The 20,273-nt window shown below is 37.3% G+C and overlaps 1 protein-coding gene across 2 annotated transcripts in view; it reads left to right on the top strand.

Annotated features, from left to right (window-relative positions):
• The window catches only part of LOC123708128, a 93,450-nt gene that overhangs the window by 72,316 nt on the left and 861 nt on the right, over positions 1-20,273 (top strand). The window contains exons 4-8 of one of the 2 annotated variants that reach the window (XM_045658654.1): positions 9,766-9,872; positions 10,059-14,183; positions 15,355-15,460; positions 17,849-18,121; positions 19,920-20,142. In XM_045658654.1, coding sequence (XP_045514610.1) covers positions 9,766-9,872; positions 10,059-14,183; positions 15,355-15,460; positions 17,849-18,121; positions 19,920-20,142 — 4,834 coding nt within the window. The remainder of the gene's footprint in view (positions 1-9,765; positions 9,873-10,058; positions 14,184-15,354; positions 15,461-17,848; positions 18,122-19,919; positions 20,143-20,273) is intronic. The other variant, XM_045658664.1, reaches the window with a different exon arrangement.

Here is a 20,273-nt window from a genome sequence, read left to right as displayed (position 1 = left end):
ATAAACATCTTTTATGACACACCTTTATTAATTAAAGAATTTGTTTAAAATTTATGTGAATTTTAGAGAAAGTTTTATACGTACACGTTGTGTATTTGTTTTTTGGTAAAGTCTTAAAAAACGTTCTTTAAACTGGTTACACCTATTTCGACAAGTGTTGGTCTAGTGGTGTGTAGTGACTCAATCCTAAGGGCGTAGCGGTTCGAATCGTCGATGACCAATCCCTCTCCGAGCGGCTCGATCCTTTGGCGTTGCGTAGAGATGTGGGGTCACTCTGCATCTTCTACCGCATTTACCATGGAGAGTGTTCAGAGGAGTTGTTCGGATTAATACCTGCAGCTGAGTTTCAGCATCGGACGTCGAGGCAAAATACAAAATTCCACCCGTATCACCTCGACGTCCGCCGTTCCACGACTGAGCGTTTCTCAAGGCAATTTTTGCCGCGCACCACCGCTATGTGGAACCAGCTGCCCACTGAAGTATTTCCGAACCAATTCGACTTAGGGTCCTTCAAGAAAAGAGCGTACAAATTCTTAAAAGGCCGGCAACGCACTCGCGAGCCCTCTGGCATTGAGAGTGTCCATGGGCGGCGGTATCACTTAACATCAGAGCCTCCTGTCCATTTGCCCCCTATTTTATAAAAAAAAAAAGCTTCGAATGCCGGCTAAGTGCCAATAGACTTCTATGTGCGCATTAAACAGTCGCTCATACGATGAATGAAAACATCGTAAGGAAACGTGTGTCAGGCAGAGGAGGCTGATTGTCTACTTGCCTATTAGAAAAACAGATACATACATCAAAGACCACTTGAAAGGTTGTAGCGCCGCTAGTGTTTTTAGTCCTATTTGGAATTAAATACCTAAGTAAACTCAATCTCTCTCTCTAGCGCAATATATCTCCAAAACGACAACTAATAAAAAATGTGTGCGTGTACTAGTGTACACACGTAAGAAGAAACTTCTTTATGACCTTATTTTTAGAAAAAATATCTACTATATTTACAGAAATTGGTTAAATAAAGTTTAACAAAAGCCTATTATTACCATAGACATGAATACAAATAATACAATTATTTCATTTTACCTTATTACTACTAACATTATTACAGAGTTTCATTAATTGTATTAGAATGATTACTAGCATTGATATCGTTATTATATGACTTATAAATGGCTTCGAATCAACCGTGGTAGGGACAAGGAAAAGATGGCGTAAAAATATGACGCGTAACTGAAAAATGTGACTTTTTCCAACGCCGATAAATAAGTTTCATTTCACAAATAAACAAAAATAGCCTTTAATAGAGTACTACACTACACTAAGTCCATGTCATTTATGTTTCACACTAGTACCCAACCTCCGACGGAGTGAAGGCCTCCGCCAAATTCTTCTACTTGTTCCTATTACTCGCGACAATTTTTATTTCTGCCCAGCTATCCCTGTTCTTCCATCTTCCCAAGTTTCTGGTGGGCGTCCTCTCTATCTTCTTCCCACTGGGCCATTCCAAGTTAATGTTTGGCAGGCACAAATGCGGGAAATATGACCTGCCCAATTCCACTTTAACTCTTTCGTATGTGTTACGATTTTTTTACTTTTACTACTACGTTTCAATCGAAGAATAGGACCCTCCATAGCTCTTGGTATACTCCAATCTTCTTGTGCGTTATTATAAATCGATGTTTGGCATCCAAATGACATGCATACTGCATGTGTGACTGTTATTTTTATAGTTAAGGTCTTCAGAACTTTTTTTAATGCCAAAATCGACACCTACAGTAAATAAAACAAATTGTTAGTGAATACATTTTAAAAGGGAATGTATAAAAGACTCAGCAGAATTTCCTCTTAAATATAGAGCATAGGAGATTTAATACCAAAAAGCTGTCCAGAACTTTTTATCGGACATTTGGTAAGTGTTTGCCCTAAATGTATAATGCCCTTTAATTTTTATTAGATTTGTCAGGTTTGAGCGCTTCGATGTTATTAGCAGGGGTCTATCCAGTTACGCGTAATTGAAACCTATGTTCACGTGTAGAGGCAATGGCGTGAGCGATGTACAACTGCTAAATATTTTCGTATATTCCTTTTAAGAAGCTTTGCATGTCTCTGTTAATATGAATAATAATTTAGTAGCAGTCCGTTGCCCATACATTCCTGTATTTGTTCTGTTTCATTAAAACAAGATAGACAAGTGTAACACAACAAGCGTTTGTGTACTTATAATAAGAGTAGGTAAAGGGTAAAACGAGCCTTATGGGACGCCCAAAAAGGGTAACAACTACCCTTTGTTGTTTTGTAGCCCTTTTTAGCAGGTGCGTTGTTGGTCTTTAAGGGAGTAATAAGATGTTTCTTAAAAGACCCTAACCGGGAGTAGATTCAACAGTTCTCTAGGAAATCAGGCGTTTATATAGACTATAGCAACGTGTAAGCAAATTTTGTAACATAATGAAAGTATAGTTATGTAAAAAAAAACCTAATTTCTAATTGAGATTATAAAAATAATAAAAAATACAAATGTGCTTATTCATTTGACAACAATTAATTATAATGTGTAATATTCGGAAATCCTTTTAAGTAACAAATACCTGATTCCCGCTCTTCCGTTACAATCTTAATACTTAAAGATTGGCTAAAGCGACTGTGTAAAATGTAAAAACGCCAACGCTTCCCACGTGCCCTCACTATTTGCGATGTATTTTACAAGCCTTCGATTCGCCTACTCGTAATCCGGATTTGTTTCCTGTAGGGTGCAACCTGTGTAGTGTAGACGGGAAAGAAACACGACACATTATTTAAACTAGGGATTTCGCGTTTGTTTATTTTTTGGCTCTGTTTCCCTTCAACGTAATAGATAACGCACTTGACTACGAACCCACAGTCTTAGGGTTGAAAATTTAGGCTAACACTGGTGGGTTGTATGCGGATATTTTATATTCGTTTGTATATTTACTGTCGTCACATAAAACTTGTGAAAAAAAGTTTTGTGGGTAGTTCCATAATGTCACGACCTTTAGCCAGACACGGTGCGGTGACACAATTAATAACAACTTTCAAAATTATTAAAAGAAATGAAAAAAAAAAAAACTCATTTTAAAATTATTTTTTAACTACCTACAATAATATTAATTGTACATAAATACTAAATATGATTTCTATTTATGTACCTTTTAAAGTTACAACGTTGGTCTGGGCCTCATTTTCTGTATCTGTTTCATGATCGTTTCATGGTCATCCCTGACACACGCCGTCGGCTTTTTGGGTCTAAGACAAGGTGGTTTCCCCACGATGTTTTCCATCACCGTTCGAGCGAATGTTAAATGCGCACATTGAAAGTCCATTCGTGCTCAGCCGGGATGAGTCGCAGATAACTACCCTCATAACTTTTGTCTATCAAACTTTTCTAGGTACTCATAATAATAATAATAATTTATTTGCAAGAACATGATACAAAAATGTTACAGTGGTGCAGACTTAAGTTCGCATATTCTGCCACATATAACGGCGTGCAAACTTAACATAGAAGTTATATACATTATAGTAAATTCTTATCACATTATTAAAATGTATTATTACGTTATCAAATTAATATAATGTTTCACGCGAATAATCTTTAATGTAATAAATACATTTCTTTTCAAAAGTAGTACATTAATTCGATTTTTAAAAAACGTGATTGCCATACAAAAGGTATATTTGCAGATTAATTTTTGGCACAGCCAATTAATCTTCATGTCTACTTCATAATTGATTAATAAATAAATACAATTGTAACTTTTATTTTGTCTATAATGAGTATAAAATCATTTTAGAGCTAGTTAAGTAAACGGAGCAACATTGCCAAAGTGGTTGTATGGGAGTTTTTAACAAAGAGGGTAGCGGCTTCTTTGTTGATAAGTGCCGGGAGGGGTTAGTGATCTAGGGTTGCCAGTAAGCACTTAAAATAATTTAAATTTGAGCTTATTCTGTATTGTCCCTTAATATAATACTTAAACAAATTTAGTATATACGAGTAAGCTAAATATCTTGAGGAAAATAGCATACAATGAACCTAAATCGACATATCAGGCACAGAAGGTGGTTCGTATTTAATTTTATAAAAACACCTAGGTCCGTAGAGTCTTATATACAAAACAATGTGTGGGTATTACACACGTAAGAAATGAAACTTTCTTATGGCGTTATTTTTCTAAAAATTATCTACTTTATGCAACTTTTCAGAAATTAGTTAAACAACAAAAGGCTTTTATTATCTTAGACAGAAATACAAATAATACAATTATTTCATTTTACCTTATATAGGGAGAAGAAAAATCTGGCGCGTAACGGAAAAATGCGACGGTAATTTTTTTCCCAACGCCAATAGAGAAGTTTCACTTCAAAAGTTTAAATAAATATAAAAAAAACTATTTTATTATTATTTATTTATTGTATACATAATAAGTTAATAACAGTGTGATGGAAACACAAACAGGTGTTTTTCTGTCCTCTCGGGACGTCGAACAGATTTAATTAATTAACTTATATACTAAGGCATACACATCATAACAATATAGCCATTAAATTGCGCCATTAAAACGTCAGAAAACGAATCCAAACATCAAAACATTAATTATACATTCATGATACAAAGTCCTTGTAAAAACACTAATAGTGCTTAAACATCAGTGTCAACCCTACCCTAGGGGGGTGTTTAGCGCCTGAATACTGAGAAGTGCAGTCCGGCAGGGAGTAACAACCCGAGACTGCAATGCAATGAATACTTACCTCTTTGCGATTTGTCTTACCCTGGTACATATTTCTGAGAGTACGTCATTTTCCTTTGATATATATATATATATATGATTTTCTTTTATTGAATTTTATTTTGCGCATATATATTACAATAAATAAATAAAAGCCTTTTATAAATATTTATTTATTAATAATAATTAATGTTGGTATGTCGTGCGTCCCAGTTTTTTCATCTCTTCATTAAAGCCTCAATACACACATTACACTAATCACTTTGTTAACGATGATTCAGAATATTTAATTGTAAAACAAAGCATCATAGCGTCGACACGTTTTATCGCATTGAGTCGAGCCCCCTCCCACCCACAGTCCTGGCCATTGCCCCACAAGTTAATCTTATAATAACGAAAATATTTGTCCAGATTGAAGGTTGTTGGCCCTTGTTTGTCTCTGGATTAACTAGGCTTTTGATTATAAAGGTTGTGTAAGATATCCTAAAGCAATTGGCATGTGAAGGATAATATCAGCCTTAGAGCGACTTTTATTTATTTATTTTATTTTATTAACACTTCGTTACAATACAATATAAAAATTGAACATAATTTAATGAACAGGAGTGCAACTGGCGGCCTTATCGCTTTCGAGCGATCTCATACAGGCAACCACTGTGAGTAAAGAAAAAATAAATGTATTAAATTACATAGGGTAGGCAAGAAATGCAAAAATACATATTACATATAGTTATAAAGAAGAATCTAAACAGCTTATTGCTTACAATGAGTTCTATACTTCATATGTGTTGAATTTTGACGTGTGAGTCTGTTTGTGTCAATACATACATACATACATACTTGAGAAATGGACTTGTGCCAGACAGGTTGTCACCTATCTATTATAAAGAAAAATCAATAAAGCAGGCGTAGAAAAGGGTTATAGTGACGCTGACAGTATGCAGCAGTGTTGGGCTTCAGCGGGCGAGTCTCATCACTGAGGTCGTAGGTTCGATACTCGTCTATGCACCAATGAACTTTCTTTCTATGTGCGTATTTTACATTCGCTTTAACGGTGAAGGAAAACATCGTGAGGAAACCGGCTTGCCTTAGACCCAAAAAGTCAATCACATACTTGCCTATTATTAAATGATGATGAAAAGAAATCTGAGACCCAGAACTAAAAAGGTTATAGCGCCGTAGATTTTATTTATTTGTCAAGCTCGAAATGCAAATCATTACAACGTTTTAAATCGTTACTCATATAAGACGACATTGTTAAAGTCGCTAGTCTAGTACACGCTCTTTGACAATCTAATAAGATTTATGATAGAGTCTAGACGACTCTCAAAGTTAAATCGCTTCAAGTACTTAAAGGGTTTGATAGTTTGTCTTGAAACGTTTTGAAATTTGGGATTAAGACAAATTGTAATTGTGTTTCAATGTAATATACTATATTTAGTTTATACATATATATTGTTTGTGTTTTAAACATATTTCAAATAGTTAACTTTGTTAGATTAACAGATGTTTAATAATAATATTAAATACAATGATCAAATTAATGTATATTTTTTTCGAAAACGGTTCACAATAATAATTTATTTGCAAGAATATGGTATAAATATGTTATGGGGATACAATCTAAACTTCGTATATACTGCCACACATAATGGCGTGTAAATTTGTAAAAAAAATGTAAAAGGTAGACTACACTACACTACTAATATTACGCGAATATTATTGTATCACTACATCATCGCATTACTAAAATATTTTTTTATTAAAAGTAGCTTTTAAAAACACATAAAATATTTGAATGTTTGTGGTAAATTATTTTAAAATGTATAAAAGTACATTTCGTCTCCCCAATTCGAGCGCAATCCGAGATACAGTTACATTGTTCCAGCTTGTCACAAACAATATCGTATTCATGACTACACATTCCTGTTATACAACCATTGCGATGATCGTTTATCACGGTGTATGTTCTACAAAATTTAAGTACATAACTTAAATTTAGTAGAACTATTTAGATCTATTCCAATCTGGCTTAAGATAGAGCCGTAAAAAAATTAATTAGTAGTAGTGTTTTTAATTTAAAACGAACGCTGAATCACAGGTAATAAATGTTTTGTTGAATGTAAGCGCTGATTACACAAGCTAATAACTCTTTGTTTGTGCCTGTTGTACGCTACATTTAATTTTCTAATTAATGTCTGTAACTGTAATATTAAACGTTACAACAACAACACAAATTAAAATTAACTCGCCTAAATCGAGTCGTTTTATGAAAGCAAGTATCAAAAATCTAGTGTTCTTAGTTGAAATGACCAGAATCTTAAGTCGGGAAGTGTCCAGGCCGCAGGATTGCGTAATTACCATCAAGGAAGTGAGCCGTTTGGGGGCAAGCAAAAACGTTGGCGATGCGATCACGAGCGGGAACAAAGCCCGGGCGTAATTTGAAACAATTGGTGGTGCGCACCCCGACTATTGATCTGAGCCCGCAGCGGGGCACACACCCCCTCACACCCCGTCGCCCCCGCTGACGCCCGGCACCCCGCGGGCCGCCCCGTCTCCTACCAGCATTTTAATTGCAAATCTGACGGTTAATGTGCAAATAGATAACGTTATTATACGCGGCTCGCTAATTATGATGCGATTGAATTACCGCCTTTTCTCTTTTTAATTGGCGGTTCTAGGCGATTGGATTTTGTTGTATCGCCTTGGGGTGTACCTGCTTAAATGCGTAATCTACGGTTAAATGGTTTATTTATCGACATTTTAGGGCTATGCGATAACGTAAAAAAAAATCCGTTTTTAATTAGGCGTATGAGTTTAGAGTTTGTTTGATAGTTAAATAATAGATCTTATTGTTCATTTGCATGTAATTCACACGCGTTTAGTGAATTAAGGTCGTAAAGGCAACGTACGTATATATTTGAACTGAAATAATTTGGAGTCAATCCGCTCAAAGGTCTAAAACTTTGTAATAGATTTTATCGTTTCAATTTGAATTCTTGAAATAAACTTGTCAGAGAATGAATAACTCTATTGTTTGGTCGAGGATGATAACCGACCTTCATGAATAAAAAATGATGTTTTTATACTTGTAATGTCAAAGAGAAATATGTTAATACTACCGTTTAGCTTGTTTTCATATAATGTTAGTTTATTCGTTGCTGTATTATGATGCCCTGGTTAATGTATATGACATCACTATGAGTGAATTATTACTAAATGATAATCGTACTCAAATTCGTTGATTAAGAGTTAACGGACATTTAAGTTATTATATAATGGTACTCAGAGTTTATGATTAAGAATTAACAGTCACTTGATTTAGTAGAGTTGACCTACTAATCGCAAGCTTTTTGCAGCATTAGCTTCTTAATTTATTAGTTCCATTTATTTTGAAATGCTTTCAATTGGTTATCTTTGAATCAGTATTGAGAGACGCAAAAAGAAAGTCCATATTTAATCTGAAACAAAGCTGTAAATGGTTGAAATGTAGAAAATAATAGAGAATGTCTTTGCATTGTTTGAGATTAGAGTCGTCTAGAGATCGGCGCAAAGTCATCCGGTCGGTAGCCTCGCGACCTTTCCCTAAGGGTACGTCCGTACTGACAGTTTAGCGCCTAGCAGTTTGTTATTCTAGAGGCTAATAGGCTTTATACAGTCCTGGTACCTTAGCATTTTTTTCATACATACGAACAGACACGACTTTTTTTATAATATTATTATTATTATATTAACTATGTTATATTTTGAAGCTTTGAAATTACATCTTAGTGCCTCTTAATGTAGCAGTTTTTATAGTAGTAAAGATTTTAAGTACCAGGAGAGCATGCTCCGATGGAAAAGGTTACGCTATGTGCTACCAGGAGATAAGTTACATCGTAGGATTGTTAAAGCTTTGTTAAATAAAATAAAGCCTTATAATAGTAGAAAAGTTTAGAAGAGCCAAATGTAGAGTACCAGGACATAAGGAACATCGTAGGAGTGGATTAAACGGTGTCTATTGGAATGTTGTTGTAACGTATATCTCTTATTATGTATGTTAAATATCGTTAAACGCCAAGCCTATTTGCGCTTAAAGCAAGCATACCTGTCTGCGTCAGTCAGCCCCAAGGTTAATACTGAATTTAACACAAAATCCCTAAACCACACATACCACACACCACGCTTTTGATTATGTAGATAATATCGTAAAATGTATAGACGACGTAAAGTTGCTTACAAAAAGTTAACGAAAAGGTATTATGTATGCTGAATACTGTGCATGTTTGTAAGCAATTCTTTACTATACTAGCGGATCGACAAACGTTGTCCTGTACACACGTCTTACATACAAAAATCTCCACTTGAGCACACAAAAAATGTCACTAGAATCTGTTCAGCCGTTTAAGAGTTTAATAACAGAACACATGCACAGAAAATGTATATATATATATATATATACCAGCCGTTTATATTGTTAAATAAGATAGATACCGACTGCAGCGCCATTGAAGGCCAATTTGTGTATGTAAATTAAACGCATACAAAAAAACCATTGAAATCGGTCCAGCCGTTTAAGAGGAGTTCAGTGACATACACTCGTACAGAGATATATACATAAAGATATACAATCATATTTAACAATACTCATTTCGCAGTGGATGTGTATTCCAATTTAAACGTGTTATTATTTTAAATCACCTGCACAATTTCTAATGATTATATCCTGCCTTAACAATTGCGTCTTGAGATCTCACTGCGAAATGAGCATTGCGGTCGTTCCCAGGCTCTTTAGAAAATATGAAGAGTCATTTGTAACGTTAACACCACGGTTTACACTTAATGCGAGGAGCTGTGTATGCGCCCTAACGTTAGGTTCATTGTTAGGTAACCTGCTTTCTACTAAATGGATCTTTCACTTCCCCTCACATCTGGGTCAAGTGATGTTGGATTATTGGTTCGAGCGAACATAAAATCGTGTTTTATATGAAAGTAGGAAGATTTGAGAAGAAAAACAATGTTATTAGTTAATGTTTAATTTCAGGTGTGGATCCGGCTAAAAAGAAAATGAAGAAAAGGACGGGTTTTGCGCCAAATATGAGCGTGTCTCAAATGATGGTGCAAAGGGAGAGACCCATCAATGAGTTCAAGGTACTTGACATTACATATTCATAGCCGTGATAAGAGTTGAGGCGATGCCAATAGCGATGCCTGCGGCGATTCTTTATTTTTATCACACATATCAGCTATGAATACCGTTATCGAAACGCTTTTGTGAATCATATTTATAGGACAATTTACTTGATATATTGCTCACGAACACTTTTTATTTTTCAGGCTTTGGAAGATCAGAAAAGGACAGCGTCTCCTGGATCTTTAGTTCAACGGCCTGCTAATCAGCAGTGTTTACCTTTCCCTCAACAAAATATGGTTAGTGTTATCCCAGAAGAAGTAAAACAAGAAGCGCACGTGCAGAGAAGTTCACACTATTTGACTGTTAGTAGTGGTTGGATAACTCAGCACCCAGAAAATATTGAAATGAACCAGAAACCAAACCAGGCTATGCCATCCACTGTCAATAACGCTTTAAACGTTGGTCTTCCAGTATTGGGAACTAATGGACAGATAATTGGTGTTAATACAAGCTACAATAAAACAGCTAACGTAAAAAATTCTATGAGTATCATCCCACAGAATGTTATAGAACAGGAAAGAAAAGAAGATGACAAGGAATTGCAACTAAAACAGACGAAAGAGGAGTCTCAAATATTTTGCGGATTAAATCAACCTCTTACGCCAGAGGTTATGCAGAAAATAAATGAACAGCAACAAATTTTCATACAAAGAAATCAAAAGCAAATAGAGGTCATGAAAGGCTACAAAACGCAAATGACGGAGAATATAACTAAGAATAGTCAAGTAATGCAAAATCAGTTTGTGCCACAAAACCAATTGGTTATACAGAATGGCGCTGTTGTTAAAACAAATTCAGCAAAAACTCCGCCTTGGCAGGTTAAAAGAACTGATGGTAACCCTAACTCATTAACAAGCCCAAGCCCAAAGTTACAGAAAATGGATGGTTTGGATTATGATGTTAACACAAATCCTGAAGAAACCCCCCAAACAAATAATTTCCCTAACAACGAACAACCTATGAACCAAGTGATGTGCCCCAGGGTGCCTCCATTACCGCAGCATTATAACATGATGAGTCAGCAATGGCCCAACGTAGATCTTAACAAGAAGAAAGGGAAGGTTACTAAAACACCTAAAAAGAAAAATAATCAAATAGAAAATAAGCAAATTGTCTTTGGAAACAATGGAATGAAATATTTGCAAGATCAAAAGAAGACGAGTGACGATATCATGAGCAGCAATGTTCCATCATTTATGGATGATCCAAGCGGGTACTTGGCACAACAAACTGTTCTTTTAAACAACACGATATCTCGTCAAGTTGGCGTCAATTCGGCTTATGAAGGACATCCTTACGAAGCTTCTACGAGTTCTTACAATCCACAAAATCAGGCCGAAAAGGGGAAACCAATGAATAAACAGTATGAACCAATCAATGTGTTCAGAAATAATATGGTACCAAATTCATCTCCCTCGCCTCATACGCCGGACAGCAGCATTGTGCCTGAAAAGGCTTCCGAAAATATCATGCCACAATGTTGCAAAGGCTGCAATGTAACATTCAAAGGAAACAATTGCGAAGGTGAAACTCACATGAGACATAAATTCAAGCATAATATTTACCAGGATCTCGAAACGGCTAGTCCAAAACATGGTTTCGATGAGAGTCCTGTCACATCGTCGACTTTTCTCGAAAGAAATAGCTTGTCGAATGAAAATTGTGGGCCAATTCAGGCGGGCGTGGTCAGCACCAGTAACGTGTCACCAACAGAGACCCTGCAGCCTCCAGAGCCTTCGCCGACGTTATCTAATAGTTCGCGAAGTACTGACACACCACACAGTGGCGGTAGCAACGGCTCTCAACAGCAGAATTGTACATTCCCTATGCCCAGCCCGGCATATTCTAACCCCGGATCTTGCCGTGATAACTTCAGTAGTAACCCCCCAACCCCTAATAGTCAAGTCTACCCTTACAATTCACCTGGGCCTCCCAACCCTCAATCGATAACCGGAACTCAAATGATGCACTTTATATCAAACCACAATGTAAATAAGAACCTTATGGAAGTAGATAACATATCAATGGTCGGCGTGAAACCAGGCCTAAGGCAGGAGACGTTTAGACTCGAACCCAGAAGGAGGTATGAAAATGCCATGCCAGGTTATTGTCCTCCACCTCATTTAGGGGGTGGGCCACCGTATTCGTTGATACAAACGAATTACATACAAACGTTTGTCACTACCATGGCAAGTTTCTCTGTGCTTAGGGATACGATAACTTCGGTTTTAGCTGGTAAAGCCAACACGGCAACGACGTCTATAAATGCTTCACATGCTAATTTCATCAGACCTCCGCCACCTCCAAGCGTCAATTTAGCGACGACGTATGCGATACCAAATAATCAACCGGATCCATTTATAAATTCTGTTAATCTACCGACGAGTTACCCTCTTCATATCGCTGGTACTACGGCACAAAATATGATCTCAAAGTCTCCATTAGAAATGGTTCAAAATGTGATAAGCAGTCTTCCTGCTAAACCGGAAACAAGTAATACTCAAAGTATATCTCTGACTGTGGGCAAGAGAGCCACTCCAGGTCAGATTGTGATCTCATCCACCGGTCAGATAATAGTCAGCAGCAACCACATGCCACCCCCGCCACCTAAAAATACTTCGGCGGTATCGCAAATGTCCAATGCTGTGACAAATGTAACCTCTTCAGTGAGCCAAATGGTTCCAGGCGGTCAGTCGATGCTGAATCAACCGACAGTTGTAGTCAATACTTTGCCCACGCCTTTTATGATTCAGCCTCCCATGATGGCTGTTGATGGCCAAGTTGTCCAACAAAATACCGTGCTTCCTCAAATCGTGACGGGAGGTCTAGTGTCTGGCCAGTCTTGCGAAACATCTCGGCAGATTGAAGTTAAGAACGGCCAAAGTTTCGTGCAGGGTGTCGCAATGCTGTCGCCGGAAAGTATCAAAAAGAGAAGTAAGAAGAAGAAAAATCAAACTGCAAATATAACTAACGTCTTGCAAATAACGGCTCCACAGCAGAATCCCAATAACATTATGCTCCACTCGTCGCCTCAGCAAAATTCTAGTCCACAGTTTTCTCCACGTGGCTTTCAGCTGTCTCCGACAAACAATATTTCACCAACCCCAATGCTGCAAGCGCTTACAATTGTTCCCGGGAAGTCTGGTACTCCCGCACATATCGTCATGAACGGACAAGGCAACTCCAACAATTTTGGATCACAACAAATCATCACAAACACATCACCATCGCAACAAATAAATTTATTGCAACCCGTCAACTTGATAAATAATGCTAGCAACGTGATGTCAAACTTCCCGACGTTCCAGCAGTTCATAGTGCCTAATCTCGGGGGAATGGTTATGACAGCCGATGGCACGACAATTATCCAGGATAATTCTTCTGGAATGCCAATGCAATTACAGTTACAGACTGTTAACGGCCAAAATGTTCTTACGCCGGTACAAAACCAGGGCGTATTTACCACAGGAACTAACAGCGGCGTCGTCATACGTCAGAACCAACAAGGCAAAATCATCCAATCCCAACACAGCCCAGGAGCGCAATTCCTGTCGCCTAACAGTCAAATGATGGTGAACAGTCCAAACTTCAACGGCCAGTTAAGCCCATTACTGGCAAACTTAAGCCCGACGAACGTCACCTTCAACCAGAATCAAGTTAGATCTGGCAACGTTCAGGCCCAGGAGTTTATACAGACCAATCAAATAGGGCAAACGTTGATGGTCCCCTTATCTCCCAAGCAGGTCATACCGGCATCCAACAGAAGTAACTCCACATTCGTTCAACAGAACACGACAATAGTGCAACAGCAAACGACCCTCGTTTCCAACTCCCACAACACCCAATCCACGAACTTACAAGGGAACTCATCACGTTTCATGGATGCTATGAATAAAGCACAGAAGAGGTTCATTCAAACAGAAACTGTAGACGATCACAAAGAGCGACAGCAAATACCTCAAGAGGATAAAGTGAATTCCGAGGGTTACAAGTTTCTGAATGAGTTCAGTCCGCAAATGGGGCAAGAGGAATTTTCCGTCCGGCACTCGGTGTCCACGCAGACGCTGTTGAACCAGCAGAGGGGTGGCAAGTCTCCCAGTAGTCAGGCTGTGACTGGCAGTAGTCCTCCAGATACGACGACGCACAGCCCGTTGGGTGCCTCTGAAGCGGCCAGTCCAAGGATTTACGGGTCTCGGTGTGTCTCCACTCAGGGCAATTACGCAGATACAACTACGAAATCACCAGAGCCAGCAGATGTTAATTCTTCGGTAAGTTTATTTTTCCTTATTTACACAAATATAGGTAAATAGTATTGTCTTTTGTTAACATAGCTTTTACACATTGAGAATTGATTGAACACGGATTGAAGCTATGTACATAGGGCAAACTAAACGCAATATGTCCAGCAAACTCAAAGAACACATTGAGGACATAAGACATAGACGACACACAAAATCAGCAGTCTGTGAACACAGACTAGATAGGCCTAAGCACTACATACGCTTTGACCAACCAAGTACTTGCGAAAGAAAAAAGATTCTTAGAAAAAAACACCCCAATTTCAACAGAGAAGACGGCCTAAAATTATCAAACACCTGGGATCCAATAATGTCCAAATTAAAACCCCAAGACAAACAATCCGCGAAAATAGAGGACGCCGTGAGTCATTTTTGCAGAAAACCGTCATCTTTTAGTTGGTACCAACTCCGAGGAAATAAATACAGATAACACAACTTTCTTCACAGCTGTGCTACTTTTGACATTCAACACCTTTTGTCTTCAGTCACCGTGACCACGCACGCTGAAAAGCACGCGAATCGTCGGAAATATTTAAATTTAAAATTATGTAAATAATTATAAGTTTATAATAATTCAAATAGCTTCAATCCGTTAAAAGAGTGTTTCTAAATATAGGTATAACTTTCTTTAGTATCATTGATCGGAACGCCTTAATAAAGATAGTTAATGTTAATAATCTTAATAAATCTTTAATTATATATATATATATATATATAGGCAGCCAAATGTCATATTAATGATCTTAATAAGAACAGGCTATTTTAAGAATATTTATAATTGTTGTCAAACTTATGGTCCAAATATTCTCCCTTTGAAGGCTCCCTTTGAATGCATTACACGGCAGTGGTTATAACTTCAGGAAATTGATTAAATAGTTTGATAGCCATGGCCTAACAATTTTTTTACATATCGTGGTGTAACACGTAGATTAGTAGGTAGATTTCCAACCTTTTCAAAAGTATTATTTTCACACGCCATAAAAAATACACATGTAAAAAAAAAACATTAAATTATTTTTTTATAACCCAAAGTTGTTAAGTAACGGCTTTGCTGAACTGAGTTTAAACTGTGTAGAGACAGATGAGACAGCTGCAAAAGTACTGTATAAAGTATATTGATATGGTGTGTCGACTATTCCAGGGTATGGTACAATGCGTGTCAAGCAGTGAGCAGGATATGGCTGAGTCCCAGGAACGCGCCTGGACCGTTCCCAGGACTGAGCAACCCCACGACACTGATGCGTCTAGTAAGTTGTAATATATATATATATATATATATATATATATATATATATATAATAACATGTAAATGGGGGGCATAGTCACCTACTTCCCAAAGATACTAATGTTAAAGCCCCAATAGATGTAGCCCCGTGTATTTGTATATCTGTCGCAGTAAGGTAATTAAATCAGAGAGTTAATTGATTGTCTAGTCAGTTAATTTCAATCAAGTCGCTAGCATTTTGATTTAAATAAAGCAGCGTCGAAAACGTTTAACTATCTGTCTGACCGAAAGCCAGCGAGTTGATTAACAATGTGAAACAATGACTCCGCCATATTATTGTTATTTCGGTGTAATCGTGAAGAACTGAGAGCTTGGATATTCCGTGTTTTGCTTTATTGTAAATGGTTAGGTTAGGTTAGTCTTGTTCTTGGGTAGAATGCCTGGCGAACCCTGAGGGCCCATCTTCAGGGCGTGTGAAGGGCTGAGCTGTTTTAAGTGGGTCGGGTCTCGCTACCCCTCTGAATAGCAGCCCCACAGTCCCCGCGTCAAGCTCGAAATCCTTGGCGCGGGCCTGCGTAAGCGCATTTTCACCTCGTTAAAAAATAATTATAAAAAAAAGGTTAGCTGTTGACTTGAGGAACGTTTAGGAAACTCGTTAAACGTTTCGTTCACTCACTTGTCTGACGGAACTTTAGCGACTTGATTGAATATCGATTTTTAATTAACTGTCTAGCGATTCAAAATCAAAAGTTTTTATTTCAAATAGGCCTTTGCAGGCTCTTATGAAACGTCTAGTTGCACGGTTCCAAAAAGTGGGTCTCATGGAGAAGAACCGTCAAGAAACTCCGTGGACACTCTTTTCAACTATGGTTTAGCTTACAAAGACTCGGTTACAATAGTAATAATCGGCTGAGAAGTTTATATAATGCAAGGTATACAGAGATTATATACAATGCAAAAGAAAATTGAGTTTTTACTATTAGTGTAAAATGAGATACACACACTTGCACAGCGCAAGACGCCAGGGAAGCCACACACGCTGAGATGAATTAGCGCCATACATCTTTATCGTCAATATAGTCTTGGATTTTATAATACGCTTTTTTAATTAGGATTCCTTTGATGACGTTTTTGAACTTTTTAGTCGTAAGATCAGTTACACACTTCGGTAGCCTGTTGTAGAATCTGACACAATTCCCAAGAAACGATTTATTCGATTTTGTTAATCTATATTTTGGGACTACTATTGTATGCTTATTCCTGGTATTTATAGAATGAATAACACTTTTGACAGTGAATTGATGCAATTTTTTACGAACAAACATGACATTCTCTAGAATGTGAAGGGAAGGCAACGTCAGTATATTAATTTCTTTAAATAATTCTCTCAGAGACTCGCGGGGGCCAAGATTGTAAATTGCACGAATTGCCCTTTTCTGGAGAATGAATATGGCATCTACGTCAGCCGCTGCGCCCCACAGTAGAATACCATAGGACATTATGCTCTGCTATTCAATTAACTCTCTGATTTAACTACTTTACTGCGACATATCTATGTTCTCACTGTTTACACAGTTCTGGAGAAGAATGGCCAAGAAACTATGATTTCTCTTTTGAAATAGTATTTACAATATTTTGTGTACATTGATTTGATTTAAGACCTAAAAAATGCTTTACCAAACTAAATAGGCGCATGATTTAAAAAACAATGCAGCCGATAATTATATTATTTTGTAAATACAAGATGCTCACATATTTATTTTTGATTTCTCTTACGAAAACGAAACCTTCACTTTACTTGCTTTCTTATAGTTTGGGCACTTCTTTGTCTATTAAAAAAAACTATATAATATTAAATAAACTAATTAAGAACGACATAATAATACCCATTATCACCCACACACTTGCTCATGCACTCACGTGTGTTGGAAACAGTTAAAATGTCTTTTTAAATTTTTTTTATGGAGTATACTGTGGACTATTAAGAAGAGCTGGGACTCCTGGGTTTTTTTTTTAAATTGTGGAATGAATAAACACACATTTTTTATTTATATTTATTAACTATGGCGATGGCAACAACGTACCCGTGAACGAGTCGTGCTTGTGTGACTGTAACTTGTAGTTGTGGTCGTCTGCTGGACCTTTAATTTTTTATTTAATTATGCTCTTTACAAGTATTGTAAAATTGTCTACACTTACTATAAATTGATCAAAAAATATTCGTAACAATTCTTAAAAGGCTGGCAACGCACTTGCGAGTCTTCTGGCAATGTATGTTTCCGTGGGCGGCGGTATCACTTATCATCCGGTGATCTTCCTGCCCTTTCGCCTCCTATAAATTTTTTTTATTTAATGTCAATTCATAAATGTTTATCTTTCATGTCAATTGATTTACAAAAACTATTTCCAGATCTCCTATCAAACATGCAGTTGATGCGTCCTAACCGCGTGGAATCCACCGAGATGCCATATCTTGGCCCGGCGCAGCATCAACTCCTGCCCATGGGCTCCAATATATACGACCGGCCTCCATGTTACAAGCGGAAAAACGAATTTGACTCTTACAGAAACGAGAAGATTATGAGGACGACCTATATGAAAGATCTGGAATATGACATGCAAGAGAAGAGTCATTACCAGGGAACCAGTTCGGACAAATATGACCGGATGGGGCCTGGACACGGTGAGTTGGCTTATGGGATTATTTATTCCTTTGGATCTCAATTTTCATACAGACCTCAAAGAGTGATTTACAATAATCATGACCAGGGACTCGCTATACCAAATGCCTTCGATCTGAAATAATATCTCTACTTGTTCAATATTTTTTTGCATTTATTTATTTATAAATTGTTAAGCAATTAAATATATATAAAATGATATTGCTCGTCGAGCATCGTCTTTAAGTTTCTAAAGTACGTAATATTTTTTTTTTATAAAAATGAAAAAAAGTATATAACAGCAGGTATGAATGAAAATTGGTCCATCCATGTCACGAAGCACCATCCTTGTATATACACTGAATAATTCCCTGTGTACTAATCGAAGCCATTTCACGCTTTTCTCATAGCTAACAAAATTCAAAATTATTTAATGTTGTGTCTTGTATTGGTTATTTATTGCGTCCTCATTATTCGCGAACTCAACTGTAAAACAGCGCCATCTATCGATAGCGGAGCAAGTTGTCCTAAAGTTTCTTTGGGAAGTTTGCTTTGACAGCTTACGTCGAGTTTTACAATACTCCAATAAAATTTAGTATTACACTCGTCTTAGTTGCTGCTGATTCAAATAAAAATTGTGTCTGTAATGTTCCTGACCGCTTTGTCTATCTTTTTTTTACTAAACTCTTGGAGTATTCCACATTATTATTGAGTTCGCGAATCGCATTCGGTATAATAATGTTTTATCGTATTTCAGCTTCCCCATAATGCGATATTGGTTTTCTTTGGTTGGGTTAATACAAGATACAGCTGTAACGGTGCAGTGGAAACCAATTTTATATATTTGCTTTCCATTGCACTTGTCCAAGTAACAAAATTGGCTCACGAATTGGGATTATACTAACGCATCATTGTACAGCGATCATTCCATAATCATTGTAAGTAAGCACAACTCGTTCTATGTAACAATGTTCTTGATTAATCGTTGTAATTCACTATTTGGAATTTTCCTTAACAAACGAAAACATTACATTACATTTCAATTGTTCAGGGGCTGTTTGACAGTATGAAAAGTGACCTGTAAATGATTTAACAAAAAATTAACGTGTCATTAGACAACGTCGTCTGCCTTGAATAATCTTCAATTTGTTTTTGTGTAATTTTAGAATCAACGCGTTAAAAACGTTTTGCATATCATAGGTACTGTTGCGAAGCCTAGTCGTATTTTTGAAATTATAAATGCGTAGGTAACGTATACGTACGTTGACTACGTATACGCAACTACCTGACAAATATTGTTTTTTTTTTTAATCTTGTCAAATAGCCCGTATATTTGTTTTTAATGAAACTTCCAGATAGCACTATCTAAATACACTAAACATCGCAAAATGTTTAAGCTATGTAAATATAAGCTTTTCAATTGTTAACGCTACTAGCTTGTACTACATCAGCACCAAATTCACATCGAAGACTTGCAATGTCATACAGAAATGGTTTCATGTCTGGGGTTTCAGAATGCTAGTCAGCAATTGAGAATACAACACTTGTATCCGGGCTTTGAGTGAGTCGAGACCGCGTGAAGTATACGTATACGCTCTTAAAATGTTGTTGTGATAAAATGTTCTCGACTCTACTCTCAGTCTTAGGCCAGTATTCCATAACGTGGACATAAGATTTGACTTACGAGTGCTGGACAGTTCTAGAACAATCTCGAGTAACGTTCTGAAATACCAGCCTAAGGGTGAGGCAGGTGCGCTTCGGCTTTCTGATCGAGGTGACGGAACGGTGTCGGAATAGAGTCTAAACGTCTTGGTGTGTCAGATGCGAAAGGCGAGTCCAAGTTCCAAGTTGGAGATTTAGTTTGGGGGCCGGTCAAGGGTTACGTCTCCTGGCCGGGGAAACTGATGGGTCGGTGTGACGATGGCAAGTGGAACGTACGCTGGTTCGGCGGCGACAAGGCGCCCAGTAACGTGGAAGACGGAAGGCTGCTGACCCTCACCGAGGGGTTGGAGGCCCATCACGCGGCACGAACCAAGCACAGGAAGTGAGTGGACATTACGACGTTTGGCGATACATTGTCTAGGAATCAGCCGTTTTTTTATATAATATATTCACTTGAAGAATTGTATTTTTCATATAAAGTCTGGACTAAAGACACGTGTACCATATTATTAC

The sequence above is a fragment of the Pieris brassicae genome, chromosome 1 (assembly GCF_905147105.1).
Source record: "Pieris brassicae chromosome 1, ilPieBrab1.1, whole genome shotgun sequence".
Taxonomy (NCBI): Eukaryota; Metazoa; Arthropoda; class Insecta; order Lepidoptera; family Pieridae; genus Pieris; species Pieris brassicae.
Note: the sequence above shows the minus strand (reverse complement) of the source record. Positions and strands in the feature narration are given on the sequence as shown.